Source organism: Centrocercus urophasianus, unplaced genomic scaffold, assembly GCF_019232065.1.
Source record: "Centrocercus urophasianus isolate 14NV4802_14NV808 unplaced genomic scaffold, USGS_Curo_1.0 seq_18, whole genome shotgun sequence".
Taxonomy (NCBI): domain Eukaryota; kingdom Metazoa; phylum Chordata; class Aves; order Galliformes; family Phasianidae; genus Centrocercus; species Centrocercus urophasianus.
Window position 1 is genome coordinate 16,871,191 of NW_024884733.1, and position 12,983 is coordinate 16,884,173.

The window sequence follows — 12,983 nt, forward strand, 5'->3', positions numbered from 1 at the left end:
ATTCTATATTGACAGTGTACTACGAAAGACATTTGACATGGAAGAATTCTGTGTCTTAAGAGCTTTTCCTCCCCATTGATGTGCCTATAGCAGGCTAAAAATACATCAAATACTGAGTATTCAATCTATGTAACACTCTCAAGACTGCATTAACTTCATTGCAGTAACTTGTTTTATAGGCTCAGTTCATCATGACCTATAAAATGTTAGGCTGAAGTGCTTTAAATATCTGCTAACACCATGTGCAAGCCTGGGAGTACAAGGCACTGTGCTGTGAAGCGGCAAAGACGGCGCTCTTCTGAGAAAGTAGCATGCACTCTTATGTCACTGATATAAACAGGGTAAGCATGCTAAATTATGTATGAAACAGGCAGCCCATCTTTATATCCACAGCAGTAATTCTAGTTGAATTCTTTGTTTGATTTTACTTTACCAGTATGATAATAGTTCTTAAGCTTGCTTCTTAAACATAAAAATTGTCTATCACAATAAATTAAAAAATATACATGTAAACTCATTTCAGCCTTATTTATTGTATGAAAGAAAAAAAATGAAGACCTTTTTCATTTGTGGCCATAGAATTTTTGCTAATTATTGTTCTGCAATACCTAAGAAATAAAATGGAAAGAGTCAAATTATCTGTGTCTTTTCTGTAATCATGGCCTATTTATTAAGCAATTAGATTGCAATTTCTTTATTAGAGAGATTAAAAAAAAAAAAAAAAAAAAAAGAGAAATGCTTTAAAATACTGCTATTGCTTGTATCTTTGATCCTTAAACTTTTCCATTTCAGCAAGCTCATTAATGTCAAAATGTCATGAATATGACCGCCCCTTTTTAGGCTGTATAGCCTGGGTACACGCGTAATCTATGGGATTCAATAAAGAAGTTTTTTTTCTTGTTGAATTCAACTAAAAAGCTTAATTGAGCCACAAAGGTCAGAAGGTTCTTTTTATTATAAGTAGGAGATTATTCTGCAGCAGAAAGAAGTTTCCAGAATATGAGATCTGCTCATTTTTATACTACTCTGTGGACATGTTTTAATTTTTAAACCATTGTTACTGTTCTCTCCTGAATAAAAAAGCTTCACTGTAATAATTTTAAAATTCTATTTCCTTTGTGTTACTAATGAACTTTTCACTTTCTTTCTGAGAGCTGGCTTTATGATACTAGCAAGTAGCCATAATTTACTTACGTATATGTAATTCATAATAATCTACTCTAATTTCTGATCTATACTCTGCTCTGCCCATCTTCATGTACCTTTTCCATCTCAGTTCTGTTTACTAAGTGATATTCAACGAATTTCCTATAGTGCAATGAACCTTAACAGGCAGCTTTTAATTGCCTCGCATAGGAAACCACATCACTATTAATTCCACAGCAACAGTGTAAAATAAAACTATTGCTTCTCAGACTCTGGAGCAATTAGACCTTTCGGCTATTTGGCTAACTCTGCTTCATGATACCCAGTGCAGTTAATTATATTTTTTGATGTTAATAGTCTCTGTCAGTTTCAAGCATAACTCCTCTTTGATGAATATTTAAATTATATTTGAATAAAAAAATAATCTTGGTTACATTTCATATTCAGCAGTCATCACAGCTTAATAAAGGTCTCCTCGGCAAGGGTTGAGATAAATGGTTATATGAACACATGTAGAAAGTCCTAAATCAACTTATCAGATAACGTGCCTGGTTTGGCTCAGTGTTACAGAGGATATATTGAGGTGGGAGGAATTAATAGGCTTCAATTATTACAGCATTATTCCATATGAACTGTATTTGACACAGTAATAATATATAAGTAAATTAGAATTTTTTAATACTGAACTTATGAATGCAACTGGAACTTCTCAGGGCTACACTAAAAATTCAGAAACTATATAAAAAGTCACATAACTTTGTCCAAGAGAAAGTAATATTCAACTACAAGGTGCGGAAGGTTAGACAGCATTGCTTATGTCAAATCCTCACAATTGTGAATTTTCAAGAGAGGTAATTAAATAATGGAAGTATATAATATATGATTAGTTGTAGGCTAAGCAGTACATACGGCTAGCACAGATCGTTTCAGAAATCTGAAAAAAAATAAATGCAAGAAAGCCACAGTCTGAAGAATCTATTTGATGCAGTACTCAAATACACAACACTATAAAATGATTAGAAATGTATGTATACACATATACAGATATTTATATTTACTTTAACACATAAAGAGCAAGGAAAGGGATGAATACATATATACCATCTTGCTAGACAAGATGTATGCTGACCTAAGAAGAGCTTGAATTTTTTTTTTGCCAGTAATAAGGGAAATAAAAGCAACTTAAATATATATGGAAATACTTAGTAAAATACGAAGCTACACCCTGGCAAAATAATTAATTCAATTTTTTTTGTACTATATCTAAATTTTAAATGTCATTAGTTGGTATCAATGATTCTTTTATTGTTTCTTTGTAGCTCATCCAATGCTGTGATTACAGTAGTGCACGTGTGTGCTTGAACATGCGTAACATAATTTCCTCTGCAGAAAATAATAAGAGAACACACCACAAAAACACTAGTAAGTACCACTGAAAGCTATTCCACCTTATCTTACTGTTCAGAACCTTAGAATTTGAGGGTTTGTATTTAATCAACTACGTAATACCACGGTGGAACAACTCCATTAATAAAAAATAAAAAATAAAAAAATCAAACACTGTTTTTAATGAGCAAACGAGACCTACTACTTTCATATTAAGCATTAATGACCGTGAAAATGAACAATGTTAGATAAGGTTATTCTCAGTCATGGTTGTTCCAGTTTTTTTTCCTGCAGTAAAGCCAAGGACTATGGTGTGCGTCATGAATATTCTAGGCTTTGTGATTATGCCTACTTCATGAAAATATGCTACGTGTATTACTGCTTTTTCTCTCTGTGAGTCATATCTAAGTTTTGAAACTAACACCCAGGAAAAAAAAAAACAAAACAAAACAAAAAAATCAATCAGGCCAAGGCCTGGTACTGTGAAATATGCAGTTCAAAAAAAATAAAGAGTATTTTAAGTTTCTTCTGCAGAAAAATACTGACGGGGTGGCAGCTGTACTAAGGACCTATGTCTGTTTCAGATGAGCAGAAACCTTCATTTATTAAGGATACTTAAAACAGATATCAAATTTTGATAGCCTTATATGTATGGTAAACGTTTAGAGAGGCTGCTGTCAGCAAGCTGAAGGTGATACTACTGGCATGCCAAAGCAAAAGGAGAACCTCACAGATGAGATGTGCACAAATACCATAGCTGCTCTGCAGCACACGAATTCCGAGAATTTCCCTCCACACATCACCCTATGCTACCTTGTGATCAATACTGGTGCTTCTCTGACACAGAAAGGACAGAAATGCAAGCGCTTAATGATCAGAAATAGCAAAAGTCAAGATATACCCCTTGCTCTGAGATACTTTCCACAACATAATATCTGTAGCGAAGGGAGGTAATCTCCATCCACAGAAGGAAATGCAAGGGAAAAAGCATGAATGGCAGCAGGGGTCAGCAGAGCCTTGTCTGAACCTGGCAGACCCCAAAGAAAACCTGCACCATTACCACAATTACAGGCTTTTTTCAAGGGCACACAGGCGGTTTTGAAGGGCAGAGGATCAAATCCTGCCCAGGAAAACTGTCTTAAGTCACATTAAGAAATGCAAGTGGGTGGCATAATACTGTTAAAACGCTTCTTTGTGGAAATGCTGCCAGAGCTCTAATTCTGTTTTGCAGTGACCCCATAGCTTGTTCTGCTTTCTGCTAGAGAAGATGTGCTGTCTGAGGTTTGTGTTGTCCAGGCTGCTTCACTTTGATGAGGGAGATTAATCAGTCACAGCAGAGGTACTACTGTCCCTCCCAGCCAACAGCCTACTGGCAGATCTTCCGCATTCACTCATGTTAGGTGAGAAATCAAAATCGTTTTCACTTCGAAGAAAACTAAGACAGTATGAGTGTTTCTACTGCAGACCTGACAAGCAGGAAAAAGACAAAACACTCCAAAGATGTGTTTTCTTCAAACAAGAACTTATTTTGCTTTCTTCCAAAAATGCTTAACTCTCATTCGTTTAAAGTATTTTTAAAATTGTGTGTTTGTTGGACATGTGAATGGATAAAAAAGAACAAATATCCCTGTTCCCCCACTCCTCATGTTGGAGGGATTAAGTAGAAAACAACACCTCAGAAAAAGGAATGGTTTCAGCCCTTCCTTAACCTTTCTCTAGATCACCCTGTGGGCAGAAGGCGCTCCACTTCCATTTTGAAGACCTTCACTTGAGTGCAACTGGCCTGCGGACTTATGATGGATCTAAGAGATTATGAGCATTACCACGTGAGAAAAGTTCACAATAACAAGAACGCAAGCATGAACTGCTCACTGCTGTCATTGATGGACATGGTAATGGATGGTACAAGTGTTCCACAGGCTAGGAACAGGACAGGATGAGTGCATCAGACAACATCCTGACTGCTGAAAATGATTTATGCCTTTTTTAATCCGTTTACCTTCTACAGTAAAGTTTTAAAATGGTATTTTGAAGAATGGAAGAATGATACATATACATTTAACATGAAAATTTCAAGACCATTTCACAGTGCAAGATTGATGCAACTTTCTGTGACAAAACAGTAATAAATTGAACATATCAATTGTAAATTGTAAAACTATATTGTTAATGATGTATGCAAAATTTGTAGTTTAAAGAATAGGGAATTTTTCTTCTTTTCAATGATTACAACTATGGTCTCCGAGTCAAAGTTCAGATCAGAAATTCCTCTTTAAAACCTCAAAGTAGCTTTAGCTTTTACTAGGAAAGAAACAATGCTTTTTGTCCTGAAGTCAACATTTATTGAGCTTTCAACACTCCACAAGCTTGAATTATGCCTCAGTGTATATTTATTCCATAGATTCAGCGTTAGTAACTTGTATCTGCCAGACTAACTAAGCATTTAAACACACAGGTAAAAAAAAATCCAATTCACTGTACTGAAACCATAAAAGTAGTCAAGGGGTATAGTTTCTAAAATAAACAGGAACTTTTCCTGAGCAAAAAGTTCAGGATTAGGAAAAATTATTTTTATTAAAAAAAAAAAAAAAATCCATTTTTAATTCATAAGAGAGAGGTTCCACCATGCCAAAAAGCTTCTCTGCAGCTTAGTGTTAAAATATAAAATTGCATACGCAATGTTTCTGAACATTTGAAATGTACTGAGTATGTACTTACACATACTTTCAAATATCTGTTCTTATTTTAAGCTAATAAAACAGAAATCCAATGAGTGTGTGGTATGTATGAAATCCTCAGTGCCTGTCCTAACAGCAAACCATGCCCAGGTGCAGCTGGAGCTCACAGAGCGGGGCTTTGAAGTGGAGGTTGGAGGCAGAACATCCTCAACACCCAGGCAGTTTCAAAATAACTCCAACAATCCACCTGCAATCTACTAACAATGGAAGTGGTTGTAAGTAAATTTTATCCTGTTAATTTTCAAATCTCTGCTGCGTCTATAAAGAGCAGTATTAGTTAGCCTTACCGACTTCAAAGTCTTGTGACAATTTCTAGCTGCAGCCGCAGGAACACACCTTACGAGTGAGCAACTGCAGTAATTTCCTCAAGCTGCTTTACATCTTCAGTTTCCCTGTTCCTGTAATTCCTTTTTAAAACAGAAAGGAAGCAGGAAAAATTTGTCCCTGGTAAAGGAGAGCAGAGCACCAAGAAGTTTGACTTCCCAAATATGCTAGAAATAAGTTTATTTCTACGCTAAGCCTTAAATCCTGGTAGGATCTCCAACTTAACTACATACAAATGCTGGGGTTAATTATCAGAGAAGTATGGGAGGGGGGAAGGATTTTCTAAAGGTCTAGTCCCTTTTCTTCAAAGCTTCAATTTTACCCATGCTACTCTGAAGTTTAGAATCTAAATACATGAGGAAGACTTTATTCTAGAATAATTGGGAAGTAATTTCAATCAGGAACTAAAAATTTAATAACCACTTTATAAAGGTAAAGCATAGCAGTGAAGTCATTAGTGTTCTAGCTGGGCTTCCTAGGAAAACATTAAGTAAAAAATCTTCTAAGAACTGTAGAAAAGAACGAAAGAAGGGAGAATAGCTGAAGTTTCTCAGATAAAGAGGAGCTGATGCAACACAAAGTTTGCTAGAATCTCAAAATCTCTCAAAACATAGCAGCAGGTGTGATTGGCTGTGTTAAAAAAAGCTCATGTTATTTTTCGATCTTTAGATTTCACAGTATTGATCTCATTAAGCTAGTGTTTTCACATTGTAACTAGAGTAAATGTAGTTGCTCTACAAAAGCTGTGGAGTAATGTTGCAAATGAATGATGAGTATTTAATAATTGACTCAACTACTTTTAAGTACAGATCTAAAATAGACTTGGAGTGGTGAAAAGTAGTGGTAAAGACACAGCTGTCTGAAGCGATAAAAACATTTCATTAATCCTTAAAAGTAAACACTCTAAAATGTTAAGTAGCAATGTAGAAATCATCGCAGCTTATTTCTGAAGGTATGGAAAAAAGTTTTCTTTGTGTTCATTTGTTCTAACGGATGAACTATTTTTTTTCTAGTCAATGGAAAAAGAAAACCAATGAGTCTGACAGTCCTTCAGGTGAGATACTTCCTAAGCACTTACTGCCATCAAAAAAGAGCTGATGTGATACTTTTACAGATCAAGGACACGAAAGGAGTGCCAAACAATAGTTTGCCTTAGAAAACAAACAAACAAAAAATTACCAAAAAAAATTACAAAAAAAAAAAAAAAAAAAATTACAATCCACAATAAATAGATGAGATGCAGGAATTTTAATATTTCCATAAGACATTTTCAGCATTCTACTATGCTTTCAATATAGCATAAATTGACCAGTTTTCTAAAAAGATTAAATAAGGCAAAGGAAGCAAGCTTTCCTACTTAATGACAGGATCTAAGAAAGAATACCATGAAACAAGACTTTCCAATTACTATAAATGCCACACAAAAATAGAAAGCAGCACATTAAACAATCTTTGTCATTTCTTCAGACAATGAAATAGAATGAAATTGATAAATTCTTCTTGAGCACAAAAAGGCTGAATCAATGTCATACATACGATCGCATATTTATTTTGGCCTGTTGAAAAAGGGGTAAGACTAGAAGAGCAAGGAAGTTCAAAAATATCTGCTACCATCAACCTACAGTTGATAAACTGAAAGGGGAGGATTGAAATTTCAGCTTTCCAGTAACAGTTTCATGTCACTTTAAGCAAGATTGTGCCTCTGTATTTGTTTCTGACTGCCTTAATCTGTGTATCTGCAGTGAACATAAGGAGGACTTTGATCAAAACACAACATGCATTTTACACAACAAGGAAGTCTACAGAGAGGCACTACATTTACAAAAGCAATTGAAAGGGGTTTCAAAGGGAGTTGACAGATTAGAAGATGATGACACTGCTGCTGCAGTCTCAATGGAAATCTGGCTTGATCTAATTAACAGCAACGAACTAGAACCACAAAATGATAATTCAAACATGATTTAAAGAAGTTATATCACCTTTTTATTACCTAAACAATGGAGCTTTTCCCTCACAGATAACAGAACAAGTCACAGGTTGAACACAGAACAGGAATAAAAGGCTTGATGTCCTTAATTTTACTCTACCGTATGGGAGAAAAACCTCCCACTAATCCTGAATATTTTTGTTCACTGTGCTCCCTCAACTTATGAGCAGTTTTATTTTATTTATTATTTTATTTCTTTTTTATCTGTAGAGAAAAATAGAAGGCCAAATACATTTTATGTAGTCTTAGGATATCCTTCAGTTTAATGAGTAAAAATGCTAGTGAATGATTTGTGCTGACACTTCGACAACTGTCAGTATGAGCGGACGTAAGCTCATATGCAGTCTACAGTACAAGAATTTCTTTGCATCTTGGTTCTGAAGCAAATTCTGTACTGGCTCATCCTCCATCTTATATGACAGTCACTGTCGCTAACATCTAATGTAGCTAATATAGCATGTGCTTGTATGCATACATACACACGTATAATGACATACTGTCATCCTGGCATTTTCTACTTTATGAATTATGCGCATGGGAAGCGCATTATTAGCTGCTTTCAGAAGAAATATGTATGTTTGTCAGGGAATCACAGAATGACCAAGATTGGAAAAGACCTCTAAGATCATCCAGTCCAGTCATCCACCTATTACCAATATTTCTCACTAAATCATGTCCCTCAATACAACATCCAAATGTTTCTTGAACACCTCTAAGTACAGTAACTCCATCACCTGTAGAAGCTACAGCCATCTGAATACCAAAGTGCTCTCTGACAACTTAAAAGACAAGAATATAAGGAATCTCCAAGTAAGTGAATTGTTTCATTTTCCTTACACTTATATTCTTGCTTTTTCCTTTTGCACACAATTAAAAAAAACTTCCTTAATTGTAACTAGTAGTTGTTAACTCTTTCTAATACTACTGTATAGAAATAAACTGTCTCAATATCAAACTTAGAAGTGCAATACAGTATTTTGTACAGTATCACTTAAGATTTTTTTCTCTTTGATCCTCAAAATCACGTATATACTTTTACCTTTGTGTCATAATTTTGTAGGCATCGGGAAGGAAGCATTCTGTGTTCTCCATCTGGAAAGGGTCAGCATCACAGATCTTGTCATCTGTCCGTCCATAGTTAGCACTTTCTATCATAATAACATCACTTCCTGGACACCGGAGGTCAATAGAGTAGCCTTCACAGGAGAGCTCTCTCCTAACCAAACCAAATGGTAGTGCTGCTCGGCTGAAACCTGAAGAAGAAAAAAAAATGAGATTGAGTTTAAAGGATAAATATATTTTTTCTGTGGCATAGGCAGTAACTCTCAACAGTATGCTAGAGGTAAAGGAAGTGCACCTTTAAACAGTTTGACCCGCTACCAAGTGAAGCAGCCTTCATGAACCTGTCACATCCTGACATCACTTCTGCTGTGTCCTTAATCTGGGAAGAGAGAAAATTCCTCTTCGCTACTTCTAACCCTTGACAAGGCAGCATGCCTGCAAGGTTATTCTGTGCATTCCTGTTCTCACCTCTCTTCTCCCTGCTTCTTTCACCCTGCTTTGGGCACAGACAGGTCACGTTGGAAAGTGGGAAGCAGTAGAGCAGGCTGGAGTTGAAGAAACAGAAGTGATTTAAAAAACAAAGCAAAACAAAGCAAAGCAAACAAAAAAAAAACCCACACACAGAAACAAAGCCATTTCAAGTTAATTTTTATCTCCATTCCCAAGAAGAGTTCACTTTCTTTGGCTCATCTACTTTATGTCCCCAGCATGGGTATGCCTGCAACACTAGATCTAATATATATTCTGATACCTAACCGAACTTCACTTCTTGCTATACGTTTTACAGAAATTAAACCACAGGAGGAGCAAAAAGACTTTGAACAAATGCATAAATGACTAGTACAACAAACTGCAGATGAGCACTATACAGAATGTCTCTCTCCCTCCAAAAAAGTATTTCAAAGAATTCTTATTTTGAAAACACATTTTTCTGCATGAGCAAATTCTAGTAAATAGGTAACCTCTCTCTAATGAAGTAATATTAATTTATGGAAAACATACATACAATATCAAAAAACTGTACAATCCCTTGTACATAGCTACTGGTATATTATTATTGAATAGAATCTTTCTGTCTCTTACAAAATGAGGGCACTACCAAGAACTAGAGGACAAGCTGAGTAACACGGTAAGTGATAAATACCTGTATCTTTAAAATGATCTCTGACAAATTTTCAGCAGAATTACACGTATTTCCTTATTTTTTTAAAAAAAAGTTGCCCTCAGAGAGCAGCACAAGGCCATTAATATTTCAGTGCAGGCTGTTGGAGACAAGTTGTGACAGCAAAGAGAAACAGCTAGTAAGTATACAAAGTTGGAACTCTACAGTGTTTTGAAAGCAAAGAAAATAAGCTTTTTTTTATTAAAAAAAAAAAAAAAGTCTGATGCGTTAGAAGAGGCAAGGAAGCTAGGATCTAAAAAGATCAAGAATAACTTGAGATAACCCCTTGATAGTAAATTTTCATATGAACCAGAGGCTGACACTTTTTCTGCTGAATTAATGATCTGTAGATTCAAACTCCTACCATATGAACGTGATGATCTGCTACGACTTTGAGGAAGTGCTGCTGGTAACTGCCATGCTGATGTCAGGACATGGCTCCCTAGCAGCCATCTTCCCATCCACCTGTCTTCCTCTCTGTAACACCACTGACTTTTGCTCAAGTGGATGATGTGCAGAGGATGAGCACCAGGCCACACTGCGCCCAGCCTCTCTGCACGCAGCTGAGTTTGCTTCTTTTAAATTTTATGCATCCTATGCAAAAGGGGGAACTGCTGCCCTGCCAATGCTTTAGTATTCACTAATGAGAGAAAAGACCATGTTGCTGTGGAAAGCACAATTCCATTTAAAATGCACTTCTGGCTGAAGGTTTGGCTGAACATGTCATATGTAATAACAAACACTATTATTACAGGCTTGCTGAAGTATCATGAGCTGAAAGCTCTAAAGAGTTGAAATGCGAATCTATCGCATTAACACCCTATGTATTCCTCCCATGCAGCAAATTAATACAATGAAGACAGAATCTGTGCACAGCTCACCGAGGGCATGAAATAGGCACGGAGAGGGGCCCAAACAAGGCCTACACCTCACAAACATGCAGCAGTTTTTTGATTAATTACCATCAAGACAGCCACAGCGGGACCAAAAGCAATGCTGCTGGTGACTGCCATTCCTACGTCCTAATAATCCTGTCAAATTTAACACCATCCCCATAAAACTCGAACCTTCCAGCTCACAGAAATGCTGCTTGCACACCTTGTGAACAGCAGAGCTGCCTCCAGCAGGGGCTCAGGCAGCATCCTCCCACGGGAGCCCCCTGCATGCCACTGCACAGCCATGCCTTCAGGTTTCCATCAGTAAGGAAAGTGAAATCACTGGTTCTGCTACCCAAAGGGGAATTCTGCCAAACAGGAGAGGCTGCAGGCTGATAACCCTGAGGTCCAGCATATGGATAGGTACGGTGCCAGGCTGACACAACCATACCAAGCTGGTTGTGATGAGCATCAAACCCCTCCTGTAGACCCAGCAGCGCAGCCAGTACTTCAGACAGGATGAATTCAAAGACAAGAACGCCATACTTCTGCAGAGATTAGCTGCCTGCAAATCCGACTTCCACATCTGCAGCATTTGGGCACTGCTGAAAGCACTGTTCATGTATTTCAACATGCATAATTTTTCCCCCTGCAGACATCTAGGAGAAGTTCCGTATTAGGACAAATATTCAAAATACTACACCAAGGTTAGGTCACCACCAGCAACACAAGACACATCAGAGATTGCTATGTACCTGCAATATTGCAAAAGCAGCAGTAAATAGAACCAAACAATGCAGCATGTATTAGGTGGGAAGACTAGTCTAAGGAATTGTCATGGCACAGAATTCTAACTAAATAAAATAAATAAAATTTAAGTCCACTAACAAAACTGCTGCAATGTTTATTCTGATGCTTTATCTGTAATCTTTCCCTATCAACAAAGAAAAAAAAAATAAGCATATCAACAAGCAAAGTGTAATTCAATCCATCTTGCAACCCTGACAATCGAAGAAAGAACTAGTGGGAGGCCCTGTGAGCAAAAAATCAATATTGCAGCTTTGTGCCGTGCAAATGTGAATACTGCCAAATAGCAGTGCTTAGGGTAAAATGAACTGTTTTGCTCCATTTTCTCCTCTCTGAACAAATGATTTTGAAACGACAGCTTTTTTTGGAGCTATAAAATGTCAAGCAATAACTCCCCGTGCTTTAGGCAAGTGATTGGAATAAATACCTCTTGGCAACAGGTGCAATGACTTAGGACTGAAATTCATTTACATTCAGGAGATAATTCCCGATAAACAGATGCACTGCCACAGGATGGAAGCCTGAAAGACCGGCATCTTAACACTGCTGCCCAGTTCTGCACTATTCCAGGTCTTTTCAGACATAAGCATGTAGCTCTGTCAATAATTACTGTTGTCACTAGTAAATTCATATTTCCAGTGCAACTCCTCATGAGTACTTTCAACATCGTATTTTCTAACCAACCTGCATTCAGCCTGCTCAGCTTTGCCTCGCTATACCTTGCAAAAATATATTTTGTTTGGGTGTCCTGTACAGCTGAAATCACCATTCCATCCTTGTGCTAATTGCTTCAAGGCAAACTGAGCAGTGACATCAAAGGAGGAGTGTCCCTGTAAAGAGCTTCCTGATCACCACAAACACTTCTGGGGCCAGGACAGGCACTTTGCATACATCATGAACAGTAACCCACATAAGATCTATTACTTATCTATTACCAAATGCCACATCTGCTACTGCATATGCTGTCTCTGATTCAGCTGTATACATGTATGGGTTTTGCCTTTTTTTTTTTTTTTTTTAATGAAGGAAGAATAATAGCTACTGAAAAAAAGAGCATGGTTTCTGTCATGCTGACTGTTTTGATTATAAGAAAACTTCCTGGCAAACATGTTTCCTGCACATTTTATCTGCTCACAAATCAGTTGAGCTCTTTACTGAAAAAAAGAAAAACCTCTTTTACAAAATCACCATTTTAAGGAAAAAAGGTAGAGGGGATATTCAGTGGTAATAAGCATTCTTTAATGCTTTACTGATCAATACAGAAACACTGAGAAAAAATATCAAAATGAAACATCACAAATAAAAATCTTCCCTCTTGTACTTTAGTCTGTGAATTTAAAGCATACATCTCCTACAAAAGAAATGGATCCCAGAACTGTGTTTCTGAAATATATCAGATTCACATTTGGCTAAAAACGCTTAATATAAATTTGCAATGCCTTATTTACCACTGGTTCCTTACTAAGATATGATTTGACTATAGAAAGATAACCCAA

The 12,983-nt window shown here is 36.7% G+C and overlaps 1 protein-coding gene across 14 annotated transcripts in view; it reads right to left on the minus strand.

Moving 5' to 3' along the window:
* ADGRL2 (adhesion G protein-coupled receptor L2) overlaps window positions 1-12,983 on the minus strand; it is a 144,112-nt gene that overhangs the window by 62,110 nt on the left and 69,019 nt on the right. For all 14 annotated transcript variants that reach the window (XM_042820048.1, XM_042820052.1, XM_042820051.1 and 11 more), the window contains one exon: window positions 8,621-8,834. In XM_042820048.1, the coding sequence (XP_042675982.1) occupies window positions 8,621-8,834 (214 nt within the window). The remainder of the gene's footprint in view (window positions 1-8,620; window positions 8,835-12,983) is intronic.